This window comes from Falco naumanni, chromosome 18 (assembly GCF_017639655.2).
Source record: "Falco naumanni isolate bFalNau1 chromosome 18, bFalNau1.pat, whole genome shotgun sequence".
Lineage (NCBI taxonomy): Eukaryota > Metazoa > Chordata > Aves > Falconiformes > Falconidae > Falco > Falco naumanni.
Genome location: NC_054071.1, coordinates 724,749 through 744,008, shown reverse-complemented (window position 1 = coordinate 744,008; position 19,260 = coordinate 724,749). Strand labels below are relative to the sequence as shown.

Sequence of the window (19,260 nt, the reverse complement as noted above, 5' to 3'; positions counted from 1 at the left end):
AGAAAAGCAGGCAGCAAGCAGCATCCTTGAGCTGTGTCTCCAAATAAAAGCGGTGCTGTATTTTTATAGCAAACTGAGAAGTGAACACAGAAACACACATTTGCAAAGCTGCAGCAATAATGTCATCACCAGTCTGGTTACTAGGGATTGCTCTGCTCTCGCTGGGCAATGATATCAAAGCATTTTCTCACCACTACAAACATCAGAGCATCTTGTGGGCTGCAGCCAGCTGATCCACAGTAACCTTCCACACACACCATATCCCCTCTTCCTGGCTGTCCCCAAGGACCCCTTGCACCACCACGCTGGCCCCGCTCTCCCTATTTAGGCGATACTTCTTTACACCATGTCCTCCTGGAGGTGCTCACCTGAGGGGATGTGCTTCTCCTGGCCAGCTGCGTGGTCCTCCATCATGGTGACGTCCTGACGCTGCTCCGCCATCTCTCAGCAAAGTTACCTGAAGAGGACAGTAAAAAACAAACACGCATTAAGCAAAACCCGACACAATACACCTTCATCTGAAGCCCAGTTGGTGTGCTCCCACCTACTGCTCCACAAGACAATTCTGGTTTGTCAGCCAATTTCCAAGATTATTAAACATCCTATCACAAGCAAGTAGCCAACACCAGCCAACCACCTTTTCAGCCACTCTAACAATATATCTACTTTGTTCCTTTTTCCTGATGAGCCCTGAAATCACACCATTGTGTTTGCGGAAGGTTACAGCTCAAGATACACGTTACCTACTGGGTTTCACACCAGTCCTGAAATATTCCCTGGAGCATCTAACGCTAATGCCTCCAAATCCACCAGGAGCATGCAATGTCCACAGTCATCAAGTAGAGGAGGACAACGGAGAGGGAATGCTAGCACTCCAAACTGAGATCTAAAAGGGCTGTCCCAGCCAGACACCACTCTTTGGTAGAGCAGCACCAAGCCTCAACACAGGAGGTCACAGCAATCCACACTCAAAGGATGGAAAAAACTCACCTATGGGCATGAGCCAAAAGGAAAACATGAATTTTGCATAAAAGACATATAAAGGAGCAAATGTTCCTTGTGAACAATGAGAATATTTAGTTATACCTGCACAAGCAACAGCACGTGCCGGTCACTGCATCCATCACAATAAGGATATAGGCAACTTCTGCCCAGCTGCAACATCAAAATTCCACAGGTATTTAAGAAGTCCCAAGCAAAATGACCATCCTGGCACACACAGGACACAGCTCAAAGCTGCAACATCAAAATTCCACAGGTATTTAAGAAGTCCCAAGCAAAATGACCATCCTGGCACACACAGGACACAGCTCAGCCACCGTTTTGTCACAGGCAATCACCAGGAGCAGCATGCTTAGTGCTGACACACTTCTGCTGCACACGAAACTCTGCATTTGCCAATTCAATCAGTCTCTCAACAGAAGTGTTTGCTGGCAGGGTGCGATGCTGCTGCAGGAAGGGATGCCTTCTACCTCTGTGGATACAGCCAGCAGGGATACACAGCTATAACGATACACTGATCCCAAAAGCAATCCAAAAGTGACATACAGGGGTAAACAGGACTCTCCAGAGATGGATTTGGACCAGGGACTCTTAAGAGAAGAGGGTCTCACTTGGTTGTGGGTCTGAGAGGACAGCACAACGGCTGCTTTAACCCTGAATTCTTCTTGCAGTGCTGAGAAAGCTAAAAGCACAGTAAATAGGTCTGGACACCAGCAGCAGTAGAAAGATGCTAAAATTCAGTTATTTTTCTAATGTGCATCTATCTGCAAAAGGAAATGAAGTTGCAAACAAATATTATCTGCTTCTGTGAAGCAGGGACTGTGTTTCTCATTCTCCATGCTGGTTGGACAGACATTGCTTTTAGTTGACTTCCTAATAGTTGATATAATTACGGCCATTGGCAGTGATTAATAACCAGCTATTAGGGTAATCACACGTTTGCCATGACTGTCAGGAGCAAATGAATCCAGCAAAGCAGCTCAGGTTACCAGCAGCAAAGAAGCAAACTCATGTGGTTTTGTTTGCTGGCAATAAATTAACTGGATATATGGAACTACGCAAGAGAAGCTCCAACGCTAGTAACCAGATCTCTCACCCAGCTTTTTTTAAGCCTTAGCAAGATGACTATGCAATCTAATTTCTGCCTGAGACAGCAACAAAGCCATTTGACAGAACTGTACCAAGTAAGCTTGAGAACTGCCCTGAAAGGAAATCACCCACAAAAATGGGAGATATAAAATAGGAAAGAATTAATTATCTATTTTTTGCCCCCCAAATGGTGGGCCCTAATTATTTGGACATACGGCTGCCCTCCTCCCAGAGCTCAAAGGATCATATTGATTATATCCTGGTCTCATCTGGCTGTTGCTTGATATTATTTACAGGTCTACTTAGCACTGAAATACTGAAATATGTTAACATTAAAATGGTGTACAGGCCACAAAAGCAACTTGGGCATGAACATGAGTGTAAAATGACACACAAATGTGCTGCTCTTGTGTATTTGTGTGTGCATGCACAGAAGAGCAACCTCTCCAGCCCCAAACACACACAGGACTGGATACAGCAGTTTTCCCCATGCAGTGCCCTGCCTGTTGGTAGGAAAACATGGATGGGAGAAGCAACTCATACCTCACTCACAACTGGTGGTCCCAAACAGTCCTCCCAGCCCAGTTCACTAAACATCTACAGATACTAACATCTTTGCTTCCCAACTGCAGACCCAGAGGAAAACCCCTCACAAGTCTGCTTCACTGGACTTAGATGAGGCTTACTGCTTCCTTATTCCGTTTCCTTTTCTCTCTTCCTCCCACCTGTTTTTTTGGCAAAGAGCAATTAGTGTCTCCCCCAATCTCCCTGGAAAGATACATTTAGTCCTTTCTTGCCTTTGGACAAGAATTTCCTGGGACACCATCCAGAGAGGACTCCTGGCTTGACAGCTAGTGAGCTCGCATAACCCGCCGGAGGCTCATCTGCCGGCTCCATGGACAGCACCCAACACAGCCAAGGATCTTCCACTTTTCCTCTGAACACAGCATTTAGCATCTGTGCCACCCTGGCACAGCAGCAGCAAGCCATGATTCAGCAAAGGCCGGTGGATCTGCTGGCGGGTGCGCAGGGCTGCCTGGTCGAGGGCTGGCTGTCACCCTGCTTCCCGCTGACCTGCCAGTGCCAGGGCTTTTCAGCACAAAGAAATGGTCGGGTGTTTTTCAGAGAAGCTGGCTGAGCTTTGCAAGGAGGCCTTTTAACGCTGTGCTGCTCACAGCGGGGCAGACACAGCCCCCATTCCCACTGAGCTCTATGCATGGCAGGATGTAGCCACCTCAGAGCTAAGGGACTGGAGGTGGGCTCAGGACGATGTAGCCATTAGTTTTTTAGAGACAAGAGAGAAAGAGTCGTCTTTTCTGTTAAAAGAACATGACCAAAAGCCACAAAGATCCATCAAAAAAAACACTCAGTGGGACCCTGAGAGCACCCAAAACCTGGCTGCAGCTTACAAAACGCGCTGGACACTCATTCAATTGGACATGGTGATTCTGGGGACGGATGCCCAGTTTGCTGCAGAAGCACCTCCCAGCAGATGAAGCATAATGTCCTCCTGCCACGTCTGCAGCACGACAGGCAGAAGAGCAGAGTCACTCTGCGTCTGAGCCCTTGTGTGCAGCAGTCAGTGGTGAGGAACAAAAACTCTAACTGTCATGAGCCACGGGGCAGGGTCGGGATTGAGCTCCCACATGGTTCCCACAGCATCTTGCTTTTAGCTGAAGAAATGCCTATTCAACAGATGCCTTTCTCACAAGCGGCTCGGGAAGCATTTCCTACAGCTTGCCCTCCGAAGCCTGGCAGGGCTGAGATTTAAACCCATTACAATAGGGCTGATGAAATTTCATCAGCACCAGATAAGCAAATAAATAACATTAAGCACACAAAGCAATTCAATCGGTAAGTACAAGTGAGCCACCACCACCATTATCTCTAAGCTGCAAAGCTCTCCCAGCAGAATTTGAAATACACAGGCCATATAATCATACGGTCCTGTTCGCCAGGAACATCATCTATAAAGACATTTTATGCCTCTCCAATAAATGCCGAACTTCATTCTCTCCCTCCTCCTTTTTCATCCATTGTAGACGTCAGCTAAAAGTATCGTTCACTTGAAACCGTACTGATGATGCATACAGTTTTGGGACAGATCTGTCTGGTTGAAACCAAAAAGCAAAACTGAATTGCCTATTTGCAAACCCCTCTTATTCCAGAGTGAAAGTCTCAGCTCTTTTTTGGGTTTTCACTCAGGTAACAAACTCATATGACTAAAGAAAATTTAAACCTTATTAAAACTGCATATTCTAGATTAGACTTCTTAAACAAAGGCTGTCTGAAATTTTTGGGAAAAGTCTATAATGATAATCCCATTTGGTTTTCTTTTCAAGTAGGGGAAGTAGAAAACCCTCTTAGGGAAAAACATAACATTAAGGGGAAAACATATTCTAAAATATTCTGAAAAGTGTAAAACCAGCCCCACCTTGAAGCAATGGTTCAGTAATGAATAATTACAGCAAGGATAGCTGTGCAGAGATAAAACTTCGGCAGCACCCTCTGCATGACAGATAACGCACCAACCCTCCTAAGAATCTTATCCATTTCCAGCAGAACTACTCTTGTTAACCAGGGACACTATCTAAAAAGCAACGGCTTATCCCATAATTAACAGCTCCTCCAAACCCCACATTTTTCAAACCCTCAGCCCGCCTTTTGAGAGAGGAGGCGTACTGAGCAGTCACTTTGAGCTGTGCAATGAGGCAAGGAGGGGGACAAAGTTTTTGTTGCCAGGAGCAGGAGAAACAGGCTGATTTCTGGCAGCGCAGGCTCAGCCCACCAGCACCTCTGCTGTTTGTATGTGTGACTTGGGGGCCTGAGCATCCCTGAACGTATCCAGTTTGTCCAGGAGGGGAGTTCCACTGGTGAGAGCCCAGCCACCTCATACCACCAAATGCAATTGCTTTGCCATTCGCATCAGCGTCAAGACAAGACGCAGGCTGGCACACAGCCTATTTCACTCCCAGTCTTGGACCTGCTTTCCCAATGAGATAAAGGATTACGAAACACTGGCCTCCAAGCCTCCGACTGGTTTGAGAGTTGAATATTGCCAACCCTACCCTCAGGCCGTGTAACCTAGAGAGGAGCAGATATTCCTGTTTGCTGTAACCAGGGATGAGCCAGAGGTGTGCATGGATCCATCGGGAGAGCAGAGGCAGTGCAGGGCAGCTGATGGCATTCAGGCCATCAGGAGACTCGGGATGCACTTCTCCGTGACTCAGCCAACTAAACTCAACATTGAGCAACCAGGAGCAACTCTCAAGCATTTGAATAGCATTTCACGGCTGAACTTGGCCCTGCACAGTCACTGCAGGCCTGTGCTGTACGAAATGTTACGGGCTAAAAGCCAAACCAGCAATTTTCACCCCAAAGAGCCCAAAGCATGCAGGACCACATATCCAGTATGAAATGATCAAACCTTCAACAGCCATCAAGAGCACTGCAGTTTAGGCCAGGAAGCAAAAGCTGTTAGTCAGCTCCAGGTCCACAAGATGTTTCAAAAGGAAAAATAATACAATTTTCCTTGTGGAGTTTGGCAAGGATACTGAAAGCAACATCACTCCTCTCAGAGGAGGTTGCAGCGACCTGACAGTAAAGCCTATTTGCTTTATGTAATGGCTCCCACAATGCCTGCAAAACCATGTACTGCCGTTTTTCCAACAGCCACAAAGATCTCTGTGCCAGCCCGCAGCCACTCTGACCTGGCTTCATTTGCAAGACGCCATGATCATGAGTCAAGGCATTGCAGCCACATCCCTGACACTGTCTTACATTCATGCCCAGGAGAACTGAGCCAGAAATTAAAAGCACTGCTCTTCTTCCACTACCCATCCTGCAAATTTATAGCTTGTTAGGCTCAAAGGCATCAATAAAACGGCTTGGTCTGGTCTGTCAGCAGAAGTAAAAGCTACTCTAGTAGCTTTTCAGCACAGCTGGGGCAGCACTGTTTCGAATAAAATCAACTGCTCAATTCATAGTAATCCCCCGCCCTTGCACAACCCACACATGTGAAAACTGATCCAAACGGAATGACTGCTGCATCCCTCCTTCAAGAGGAACTGAACAATGGCTACAAATATTTCATAAAGAGGGAAGGAGAACAGGGAAGGCCTATGCAAACCAGGATTTAAAAAGAAAATTAAATCAATAAATGAACGAAACAGATAAAAAGTTCCCAGCTAGAACACATTTAATCCCTGCTTATAGGGCATAAACCAGCTCCAGGCATTGGAAAGAAACTTCTCCTGTAAAGCAGCATGTTTCTCCTGCCTGGTGACCCCTCTGCGCTGTAGACCACGAGGCCACACAGCTCCAGACAGCCCCATGCCCAGCCTGCAGCAGCAATTCTTGCACAGCCGGCAAACAGGCACCCCAGCCGCCTTTCTGGAGCACAGTCAGGACACATCACCACCAGCACAAAGACACAGCAGAGCCCTCATTCTGCTGCCGCTCAGGCTAACCACCAGCAAACCACGCACAAAGCCTCCAGCACTCTCCGCCTGGGAAGATTTAGATCCCAAATTAAGTCGAGCACCCCAAAGTCTTAATCCCTTGGCAAAAGGTTTCTCCACAATGAAAGGTAAATAAAACCAGGGCTGAAAACAACATACCCTATTGAGAGTGGCCCAGCAGTGAAGGGGGGAGAAAGCAGATGCTGGGGACCACACAGCTGTGCTTTGGTGGTGCTCAGCCTTGCGTAATCTGTGCCAGACAACATCATTAGCACTGCCACAAAGGAGCACAAAAATGCATCCCTGCAACCCTTCTGGTGCCAAGGAGATGAGCGCTCCCACGATGCCCGACCGAGGAAACTGGGTCAGCAGCTGCACCCCACTCACCCGTAAGCCCAGTAACACACAGGGCTACAACCGCAGCCCAAGGATCGGCAGGGCACACTCTGACAGCCGCTGTTTCTGAACGGCCACAGCATTATTCCCCATCACAGAGGAAGTAGTCTCGATCTGCAGCAATTCAAACAGCACAGCTCCAGGGATCACGAGTTTGGGAACTAATAGCTCGATTTACATACGCACAAATCCCAAAATAAACTAGGCGTTGGCAGATCTGTTTGCGGCTGGGTGCGGGGGGTTACTAGCCACACATTGCAAGAAAACAGAGGAAAGAGAAATTTCAGCAGAAGGCGAGTGCAACGCTTTGAGAGATACTGGTTGGATTTGCACACTTTGGTACTCATCACTGGGCCCAACCGAGCAGCTCCATCTTTACACCAGCACACAGTGTCCAAGCAGTCACCCAGCTGATTTCCAGACATGGGCAGAGTAAAGCCTCTTGGCTATTGTATCTTGTACTCAGCCGCAGCAGTGTCTTCCTCCTCCGTTATTTAATCAGTAAGGGCAGTAAGCATCCACTCCTGTTACTTGAAAACGAAAATTCAACATGAGCTATCTGTTACCTCTGATAGGTGATCAAACACCTAAAGGGTTTTAAAAAAAGCATCATTCCATACGAACTACTTAATTAAAATGGAGTGACAGCTCCATGAAATAACATCACCCTGAAAGGATCTTCATAATTCATAAGCAACTTTCTTTTCATCTCCTTTGTGTACACCTCCAAGTACTGTTTTTCCAAGAAGCTGACAGAGGAAGGAATATGGACAGCGATCTCATTAATCGCAGGCACTGCCTAATATGCAGTGAGCTGAGAAATTACTTGAAGTTTCAAGTTATCTAGTCACAAGGCTAGAAAAACTTCTTCAGGTTCAAAGACTGACAAATGCCTCTCAGAACAATAAGAGGGAGTTGCAAAAGAAATAGTCTCAAAAATGCACCTTTCTTTATTTTTTTTTGTTTCATGTTTTTTCCATGTTAAAGTTTAAGTGACTCCTTGGGAGCCTGGAACTTTTGACACCTCTCTCTGGGGACTGGCCACCTTCCATGCAGACGTGAGATGGGTTTGGGTTCGCAGCAGAACAGCTTTGAGGCACAGGAGCCTCATCACAGCAAGAGTGGTCACACTGGCTTCATGCACACACACATTTGGGACCTGAAGGTTACAGAGACCAGGCAATAAACAACCCCCGCACCAGCTAATGACATATTGCCACATCTGGAAAGGAGACGGGGAAAGGTGAGGGTGGGAACAGGGCAAGGAAACCCCAAGTACTGAGATGCCACGACTCCGTACAAACAGCACCAAAAAGGAATAGACAAGCTGGATTCAAAGACACAATAGCTCAGGGAATCATCAGTAAACAGCCCTTACAAACCTAACCTCTCCACAGCCAAGGGCTCTGCAAGCTAACTGATGAGGGTCACCAGCTGGCAAAGGTCTCCAGGGCATGCTCGTGGCTACAGAAAAGCCAAGGGATACTCACGAACTGACAAGTTCCTCAGTGTTGCTGAGAATTAAACTAACAGAATTTGCCATCCCAAATCAGCTTAGGCCCAGTTCAGCAGCTGCCTCCAAGCAGGGTGGCAATTAGGAGACCAGATTATCCAGGCACACAACTCCAGCCCACGGCCTAAACTGCAAGAGTAGCTGGACCCAGGAGATAGGAAATGGTTCTACCTGCATGTCTTTTCTCTGCCCAAATAGAAGTGCACCACAAACGTGGCCTCTCCCAAGAACAGGAATGTGCTGGGAATATACACGAGTGTTTTGCAATGTAGAAATACTAACTCTGAATCTTGCATCAACTGTTACTGACAGAAGCACCAGGTGGTTTACCAAAGACATCCTTATTCCCACGTTCCCTGGAAGGGGAACAGAGGTGAAAAGGCTTGTCATGGAGCAGGCTGGGGGCAAACCAGAGCAGAAGCCAGGCTCCAACAGATGCCACAACCTGCATGCTCCCAGCTGTGCTGCTCTCATTCAGGAAGGGCTCTCTGGAGCAGCACCCGAGTAGAGAAACCAGAGGAAGCTCCTCAGGGACAGGGCAGGGACATAAGGGCAGCAGGGCTCCATCTTTGTCTCACCTGAAACCTGAGCACTGCCACTATTACTACCTTCCTTCCTTGATCTTTTACCCTTTCTTACCTTTTGCTTTTTGCCTGTCTTATCTGACCAAGTCAAAACCAACCATTACAGCAGCCCTTGCTCCTGCCCCGGCTTCCTCTGTGAGCTTACAGGAGGGCGTTTAAGGACGATGGCTGCCCAGGGAGGTGTCAGCACTCGGGATCGCCGTTCTTATTCCATACTATGATGCAAAGATCAAGCTGTCTCTAAGTCCACTAACTTTAGCTAGATTAAAACTCTGATCAGAGTGGCTTACCATGTAGTAGAGAAAAAGGAAGCAACTAGTTTTAAAGCTTGCCCTGTTTGTTCAGCAAGCTCTTTGTGAATAGAAGGAAGAGAAGCCTCTTTGGCAGGGATTTACTAGGCTACCTTCGGATTTCTTCCCAACCCCCTACTGCAGTATCTTGCAGTCTTGCATGTCACAGAACCATAGGATGGTCTATGGGTGGATAAATTCTTCCTCCTTCAAAATCCTGCTTGTTGGGAAGCCTTTAAGCAGTTGAACATGTAGAGCGGATCAAAGAGAAGGCAGATCTTATTTACCAGCTAATTCTCTTTGACTCTTCCCATCCCAGGCTCAGCCCAGCCTGCTGGAAATCAGAGCATCTTCCCTGCTGCTGCAGGTTTTAAGGCGGGCTCACCCGCATTCAGGCTTGTACCAATCATTATTTACTTAACAGAAAATGGAAGCCTAATATTTCCCTTGCACTGCCTTTCAAAGGCTGTGCTGCATGCTGAGATGTGGCTGAACTGCTATGCATGGCAAAGTCCTTAGACATTCTCTCCAGCTGCTGGGAGGAGTTGCTCCCCCAGACCACCCAGTGCTACCAAAAAGAATCCATCAGGGAAGAAAACACAAGTCAATGTGTTCTTAGCATGCTACTTTCCAGCCACAGCAGAAAAGTAACATTTATGTGTGCCTGGATGGGGAGAGAGAAAAGAGGAAAGAAAAGTTCGTGGAAATGTCCCTGGGATGGTCAACAGCACAACTGTGCTGGGCCCCATCAAAAGTCTCCTTTACCTTGGCTGGCAAATTACCCCATAAGGAAGAAGAAATTGCTTTCCTGAGAGACTGCACTGCCTGAAGAAAGAAAAAGATATCCATCCCCACTAACTGACAGCTGCTGCACACTGTTGCTCACGTGGAACAATTATAAAGGATGTTCCCGTGATAAGCAGTTGAGGAAGGTCCCTCTCACACAGCAGTCAGTGGTGAAGGGAGCCTGGCAGGGCTCATCTGGTCTGTGGATGCTTGCAATCTACCACAAGCAGGACTAGTAGTGTGGCCAGCAGTTTCTCATGGTTATCACAATTTTCTTCATTATTATGAGGTCAGAAACAAACTGACGGGACTTATTTCATGCTCCAGTGGGTACCACAACACATCCCAGGGCAGGGGAAGGACGACAGATGCAGACGAGATCACCCCCATTTCCCTGAACACAGCCAATTTGGTAGGACACTGAGCACTGTCACACCCTTCTTGGGTTCCCAGACAGAGCTCCTGAAATGCAATTCAGTCAATTGAAAAGCTGAGAAATACCCCAAAACTCGCTCTTTATTAGCCAGACAGACACCAAACACCCTCAAACAAGCAGGAGAGTCAAAAAAGCCATGCTGGGTGATGAGCCAGTGTGGAACTGAGCTCACCCCACCTAGCAAGTGTGCGACACAATCGACCAAAGCACCAGATAAAGGTGTTTCTAGCACGTTAGTGAACAGTGACTCCTTGAAAGCAGCTCTGCTGTTCATCCTCACACAAGCTCTCCAGCACCGTCTCCATTTTATAACCTACAGCTTTGTAGCACAGCCGTGGGCTGTAGGACCCAGCAGAGACGTCTGCCAGCGAGAGAACCAAAGCTCTGCTAATTTCCTTTCTCCGCAGGCTTTTGTAGTGGCACACATACAACAGCATCCATTTGGTGCACCAGAGCCACGGGCTAGAGAGATGTCTGAAACCTGGTGTGAACATGGGATCTAAGACAAGCCCTGAGCCATCTGCAGAGTTCACACACCATCAGCACACTCTGCATTGAAGAAGTTAAATGCTCTGCATTTAAGTGCAAAAACTGCAGAGTCCATTGCAAGGAGAAAAACCCTCTGCAGTACTCTGCCGCCTTGCTGCCAGGCCCATGAATCTTCTCTTTCTTTGCTGCAGGAGAAAACAGCCACCTTTGCTGCGGTGCACAGGGCTAGGGCCCCCAGGGACAGGCAAGCAGGGTTAAGCCTTCCTGTGCTGGAAGGCTGCACATCCTGCACTTCCCAGGAGCTGCTGTAGCCAGCTGGCCACGGTGCAAGCAGTGAGCAGGCTGCACACTAGCTACTGCTCCCATATGCAAAGGCAGACGACACTGCTCTGTTTGGTGCTAGGCTCAAATGATGCAGACACTGGAAAGAGATCAACATGCAACCAGAAGCCTCAAAAATTAAGAGAATTTTATGGGAAGAAAACTTCGCTTACACCTGTAAATGGACTTGAAGATTTAGGTACTTGGTATCACTTTCCACCTTAACCAAACCAGTAATGTGTACATGTGGTGCAGTTCCACAGGAAGGGCCCAAAAAAATAAGTAGGTGGTACCCCGGCCTCAGAGCAGCGATGTTTTCATTGTGGAAAGGTCGGAAGAGCAAGACTCCTGCCTCAGAACTGGTAGAACAAGGCTGCAGTTTGACAAGCCAGGCCCAGATCACACTGCTTGGTCCTTATTCCTTACACCACCAGCACTGCTCCAGAACCCCACTGGAATGTGGTTCAAGGCACTAAACCAGCAGAAACTGAACCCCTCACAGGCCGAAACTGTATGTGACAGTAGTGCTATGGGTCATCTCACCCCAGCTTTGGAGCACCAAGGTAGCAGAGGGGGAAGCGTGGGAGGCCAGCACCAGCTGCCATCCAGCTGCACCTTGAGCCCCTCCAGGAATTGCCTCTGGCTTGAAAAAGGCACTGTCAAGACACAAGGTATGTGTTTATTGCTTACTTTGATCTCAGCTGCTCCTCTTTCTTTGATTTCACAGTGCTGACAACATTCGCTGCACCGTGACAGAAGTTCTGTGAATATTCAATGCCGATACAGTAATGAAGACATAAAACATAAATGAACTTCACGCCAGAGCTCTAGCCTACGAATCCAAGTGATCCTAGCCAGAGTGGATGCGACAGAACTGGGAAAGTGCTGTGGACCCTAATGTTGCAGGAGATTTTCTCAGGGCAAGGAAAACATTCAAGGTATCTTCTCAAATCGGGCCTTCATTTCTTAAGTTATTTTGTGCTGTTTCAACACATGGATAGAAATTAAAATTATGGCAACAGCACCATCTGCTCCAGCTACTGCCGCACCACCATGGCTGGCATCGCTCTTGCAGTGACAGAAAGCCTGTCCCAGGGAAGAAGCCAAGTCAGGTGGGTTTTCCCAGGGAGCACTATCTCACTTCTACAGGATCCAAGTCCTGCAGGGCTCCTGACTGCAAAGATTGCAGATGCAGAAGTGGTCTCCAGTGTCCTACAGCAAAGAGACACTACCACTACAAGGAACTGGGAGGAAGTGGACAGGGTGTCCAGTCAGTTGGGTTAAGCAGTGACACTCGCTGCCCTCAGCAATGGTCAGAAGCCCAGGGTAAGCATGGCAGACACAGACATGCAGGAACAGGCGTTACCAGCTTGCCTGAAAAGCCACAGCTTACCACTGCAATGGGAAACACAGGCCTCTACGCACTCCTGTGACAAACCATCACCCACACAGTTCAGCCACAGTGCTTATTTCACCAAGCCATTACTGCTTGATACCCAAACTGGGCACCAAATACCCTTTGGCCCCATAGTGTCCACTTCCAGCATCCCGAAGATGGCTGAGAGCACTGGCATGCAGCAGGATACCTTACCGGGACAGGCTCTCTATAAATACAGGGGAAGAAAAGAGTCATGCATTCCTTACACACTGGTTTCTTAGCCTAGAAAAAAACAAACATGACAGACCTCACAAGCTTTTGGGACTTTAGGAGGACTTGTCCTCAGTCCAGCAGTCACTATGCAACATGACAGGACTTGGAAAAGGTGATTTAGCTTTTGTCTAGCTTTTCTGCATTATTTTTGCTTTACATGAATAAGAGACACTTCAGATGAGGTCAAAAGCCAGCGTGTGTTTCCTAAATGTCTTTTTTTTTTTTTTTTTAAGGCCAAAAGACACACAAAAGACACAAACAATAGGACATTCATCCAGCATTTCTGCTACACCTACATCTCCCTTGTCATGTTATTGCATAACAGCAGAAGAAAACAGTTCTCTCAAAATGTTCACAACAGTATTTATTAAAAACTAAAATTAGCGTTTTTTAATTAAATCTGTATCAGAAGGGGTAAGAAGATGATAAATGCAGAAAAAAAAAACCCTAATCTGGAGGAGGTCAAGGAAAAAAGCCATCATTGGGAAAGCACAGCCAAGGGATGAGTGCATCATTCAACTCTTCACAGAGACAGCAGGGACTGGGACAGGCCAACCACATCAGTGAGTAATGGGGAAAAGGGGTGGGCACCCCAGCAGGTTCACACCTTGCTGAGCGCTGGGAAGTTGCTGCCCCAGTCACAGGGAGCGGCCGATCAGGCTGCTCACGGCTTGCCACAGTTCCGCCAGGGGCCTGTCCTAGCTCCAAGTTTCATACACCACGGCATGAACAGCAAGCAAGAGGTGTGGCAGAAGACAGTAGTGTCTCCTGATACCCTGCACAAGTTAGAGTTCGGGAGCCAGAGCTCTTCCTTCTAAAAACAAAAACCCAACAGAAGCTGCATTTGTACCTTTCATAACAAGGGAGCACAGTTTGAACCATGCCGAGGCACAAGACAAACAAGGCTTTTCAAGTAAGGATGAACAGCAAACAAAAACCTTCATACACAAAACACATCCCTACTGAGTACTCTGATGTCTGTCCAGCTGGTCTTTGCCCAGTTTGGGCCACTGGGGATGACAATCAGGTAGCAATCTGTCTTGCCTTGATTCTAGTTTTATTGAGCAGATGAGCAGTTTTGCAACAAAAGCAGATGCAGGCAGCATGAATAGTCACAACCCACATGGGAACTCAGACCATAAATTCAGCCAAAGAGTTGTAAAACCATTATTTCCCCTCCCAACCCAAAGGCTAAAGGAGGAGCAAGTTAAAAAAAAATAACATCAGAATCCATGTGCATTTTCATCATCCCCAGGAATTAGCTGGAAGCCCAGTTGATGCCCATCTTCCTTTCCACAGCGGTGAAGAGTGGAAATTGTCTGAATTTAAGACTGCCCCAAGTCTGGGAACTCAGGCTCAATATCCCCTAGTACATTCGTTAAAAATAAATGAGGTGCAATCAGTCTCCTCAGGGATTTTTATCCCCTTTCAGCTCTAAATGCAGCTCTGCTGTCACACGTATGATATGTATAAAAGGACAAGTCTGCTTCAGAGCTTTACTTCCTGCTTAAAATAATATTACTCCTGGTCTCGGGTTACCAGGGATCTATTCATGTTTGCTAAGGTCACAGGCTCTAGCGAAATCATTAATACAAAGGCTGGAATAAACAGGGTTGCCACTATTTTGGTAGTGCTTCTTTTTATTGCAGTGCACGAGTAGCAGCAGACGATCCGAAGAGGCTCTGACCACACCTAGAGCCACAGCGCTTTGTACTCCTTCCCAAGGGAGGCAGAGAGCAGCGCGCTGCGGGCGGGAGATGCTGGCTCCTCTTCTCACACCGAGACGAGGCAGCAGCTTTACCCACCTTAGAGAAAGGCCCGTTTTCATAGATGGTATGTGTTTAGGGCACTCTCTCTGCAGACTACCGGACTTCAGTGCCTAGTGATCCTTACTCAGTTCCAAAACTCACTTTATGCACGCTGATCTCCCTCCAGCATCACCTAGGTATGCCCAGCTTCCTCTTGCTAACGAGAACTTTCTAGCAATCCAACCAGGCCATTTCAAGCTATTTTGCCACGAGCATTGGTAAGGTGCTTTTCACCTGCACACAAACATTGCTGCAACTACAGTACAGTATTCTTCCATTCAAGAATAATTTAAGCGCCAAGAAGCTCTCGGATGTTGATAGAGCAAACCCACAAACCCACTCATGGATTTAAAAACCCCTCCATAAGGGAAGTATACGAGCAACAATAACTGATGAAACACGCTTTGCAGCTGAGCATGGACCTCAAGACAGCTGTGACAATAAACCCTATTATTAGACAAAATAAAAGCAGTGACATATTTGAGTTTAAGCATTAATAAGTGCCTTCACATTAAACAGCATCCATGACTCTCTTTGCCTCTCACCTTGAGGAACCTGGGGGAAGGAAGGAGCTAGCAAGGTAATTCAGCTACCACTAAAATCGGGGAAAGGCAAAACTCATGCCAAGTATTCTACAAAACCATAAAATAAGGGTTCCCAATGCTGGAAGACCAGTACGTTCTGCAGGGAGCTGGGCCCTGCTCATGCTCTCAGCAAGTCCAGCTGCTGAGCACTTGCCCAAGGGAAGGGCCCCGCAAGCATCAGCTGCCCCAGCGAAGAGGCTCCCAAGAGCACTGCAGAAGAACATGAATCTGGTTCTCCAGGCAAGACTCAAAATGGAAGGGAAAGAGGACAAGCACAGGAAAGATTGATGAGAAAGGAAGGGAGACAGGACAGCATGCCCGCATGTGCACATGGTGCTTGGATTTGGCAGGTACCCAAGATGCACACACTGCTCAGGATGAGAACAAAACCTAGCTGCATCGTGGTAGATCCTCTCTCCAGCTCACTGTTGCCCTTTTTCAGATCACCCATCCACCACCACAACCCCCGCAAGTCTCCTCTTTGCAAGCCCCAGAGTCACTCCCTTTGTCACACGATAGGTCCAATACCCTCATCTTAGTCCCAGCCTTTCTGATTCTGTTCTCTTGCTTACTGATGGGCAGTGTCTACAAGCAACACCACAGCTCAAGCAGTAGATCTTTAGCTGGGTTTTTAACCTGTTTTCCTTTTTGTACCCAACGGCAACGTTTATTACTTCTGCTTATATATGCCTGCCAGGCTCTCCATTATTACAGCAGAAGAAAAGGGAAAAGCATGTAGTTTTCTGTCCAATTTGGAGATGTCCATTGTTAAAAGCTACTTCTGCAAACCCCTCCAGCTAGCTCCAGGGCAGCATCATTTATCATGCTGATGAGGCAGTAGGTAAAACTACAAATAAAGTAGTAACTTCAAAGGGCAGAATTTGCTTAAAGTCTGCCCTTGAATTCAGACTAAGCAGCATCTGAAAATGAACCACAAAAGGCAATTCTGACTTCAGATTAAAACCCAGCTTTGGGCTCACAAACATCTGATGTCTGACACCACAAGCTACAGCTACCAGCAGAGAGCACATGAAACTCCACTTCTGTAACACAACCATACGAGCCAGCTTCATCACAGGTCTCACCTTAAACCACAAAGGTAATTCAGTCCTGCAACTCCTACCCCATCACATCCAGGATCTGCAGTGGGAGGGTAATAAAATACTCAGCACCTGCATGGAGCTGGTCAGCACTTTGTAAAAGGAGGGTCAGCATTAGGAAAGGGACACAAGCCACATTTACAAAACCTTAGGTTTCATTTACTTCTGACCATACCAAAGTGAAGTACACTTTCAGATAAAATTTGTATTTTTATACAGAGGCTCCCCTTGCCAGCCTGCACTGACACATAACCCTGAGAATTCACAAAAGGTTAGAGCTACAAACCAGCCTCCAGGAAGCTCATCCCACCAGATTATCCCTTCTCTTGGGACAGTCTCTTCCGGCAAACCCTTTCTGTCATCGCTGTGTCCTCAAACTAACCACACAATGAACACACCTTGAGCCCTGCAAACCAGGTCAGGGACATTTTGTCACCTATAAGCCCAGCACAAGCAAGTTTTCAGCCTACTCCCAAAACCCTCCCACCACCATACTTCCAGTCATTGATCCAACAGCCCCTTCCCAGGACAGGGACCCAGGGAGAATACAGTATGCACAAAACCTTCAGCTAGCTTTACTCCGTCTCTTCAGCCCCCTTCTTGTCCTTCCACTTGCATTTTGCTGCATCTCAGCCCGATGAAAGCTCATGTGATGCCTGCACTCACCATCCTTCACCCTCTGCCAAAGACTCACCCCACTACCTGGATACATGAGACCACAGCAGCCAGCCAAGACAAAAATTACTTGCCCACCATGTTGTCTTTCATCTTGACTGTGACAGGCCTGCTCTGCCCTCAGCTCAACCGAGAATGTACACATCTGGCCAAATGTGTTCCCTGTACCAGGAATCTCTCATGAAACAACACTTGAGAGAAAGAAGGAGCAGAGCTGCATGTGAGCGAGACACACACACACCGTCACAGTAAGACCAAGCCAGTGCATCCAGGATCTAAGTCGAGCTTTGATCAAATTAAAGATGAAATGTTTCTTAGAGAAGTATTTCACCACTCTCAACACACACCCTCCTGCTTCTCCAGTTTCAACTTCAAAAGGGCATCCCAGCAAATGCTTCTTTCCAACGTATGGAAGACTGATTTATCTCAGAAATGGATCTCCAGGCCAGCACAAACATGCACATCACTGAGCTGGATGTGTCCAAGGATCATGGGAGAGGCTTCTTTAGATTTTGTTGAGCCATTTACAAACACCCCAAGGAATTTCATTCTGCAGCAAGTGACTTGACACACTCATGAAATCCATCTGAAATTACATCAGGCACTTCCAGGCAGACAGCCTGGGACAGGAGCTGATGGGCAGCCATAAAGTGAAATGCTGACAAGTGGCAGAAAGCCCTGCAACTCTGTAGCACACAGCATTCAAAGTCACCCATGCTATTAAAACCCATGAACACAAGTGGTTTCATCACCTCTTGTAAGTGCTAGGTTTCCCCACGAATGGCAGTTTAATACAGTCCTCCTTCCCACGGGCTTGTATAATCTGTCCCTTAAGACTGCACTTTGTCCCACAATGACCCCCATCAGCCTTCATCCTTCCCATGTGCCTTACAGCAGCATCAAAGACAGCTGAGCCACAGCTCACCGAAGAGTAACACACACACTGGCCAGCTGAATCGGACAGCTGAGGGACAAATGGACCTGCCTTCCCAGGGCACTGACGGCGCAGTCCCACCAACTGCTCCGAAGTAATTCAAGGACAGCACTGAGGGAGGGCACAGAGGCAAAGATGGACAGACAGGGCTACCAGATCTGTTCTAGGAAGAGAGGTCAGGGCAGGTACAGCAGGGAGGCTGCAAAGATGGAAATAATTAGCGCAACTGCAGCGATAATCCTTTTAGCTTAACAGAAGGTATCCCCTGGTGCTCCCTTTTCTTGGATATTTAAAGAAAAGACACTGAAAACACAAGCCACGCCACATGTAATGACTGTCTTTACTGATCAGACTGCTTGGAAGGGAAAGGGAAAAATCAGTGGATTGATTTGAGGAGCATGAAGGGCTTATTAGACTTGCAAAGAAAATCCACTCAAGTCTAAAGGCACAGATACAGCTCCTCCAGACTCCAGTGTAAACTGCATATGCTTTCCACAGGCACTTTAAAAAAAAAAAAAAAAAAAAAAGCAGCCTACAACCAGCAGATTTCAGTGCCAAACACAGCTACAACTCGTGGATGGAGGAGATCCATCCTGCTGCAAGAGATTCAGAGATGCCTTCAGTCCCTCACAGCAGAGCTGTGCCCACCTTAACCACACAAGGGATTACCTAAAGGTCCACTTTAGTTTTCTGCTATAACCACCACAACCTGGGGTGACCTGCAAAGACAGCTTGGGACTGAGGGCTGTTCATCTTAAAAAGGCAGGTGGGAGCGCTGCACAGAGCAGACACGCCACTGCTTATGCACCTCCAGGCAGGAGCAGTGACCCAAACTGAGGGCTGCACCTCTGGTGGGGCTGAGCCAGCTTGATGCTCTGCAAGGTTTTGTCAGGACTGCCTGCCACCGAACAGCCCACTGACCTCTGCCCAGGACCACTCACCCTCATTCTCTTCCCAGGACTGGTCTGCGATGAGTGGGAACATCTCTGCACTGCTCTGCAAGGATTAGCAATCCAGTTCAAGTTACTTCTGCAATTTCCTTTCTTTTCTCTCTCCGTAGGTAGGCAAAGCCCAGCCTATGCAACCCATGCATTACAGCAATGTCTTCTTCATTGATGAGCACCCCCAAGTGCAAGGACATG

At 47.5% G+C, this 19,260-nt stretch overlaps 1 protein-coding gene across 16 annotated transcripts in view; it reads right to left on the bottom strand.

The window, feature by feature from the left end:
- The window catches only part of MAPT (microtubule associated protein tau), a 52,992-nt gene that overhangs the window by 28,901 nt on the left and 4,831 nt on the right, over positions 1–19,260 (bottom strand). For 15 of the 16 annotated variants that reach the window (XM_040617614.1, XM_040617618.1, XM_040617622.1 and 12 more), the window contains exon 2: positions 369–457. In XM_040617614.1, coding sequence (XP_040473548.1) covers positions 369–441 — 73 coding nt within the window. In that variant the 5' untranslated portion in view covers positions 442–457. Of the gene's footprint in view, positions 1–368; positions 458–7,280; positions 7,410–19,260 lie in introns of those variants that run through there. The other variant, XM_040617616.1, reaches the window with a different exon arrangement.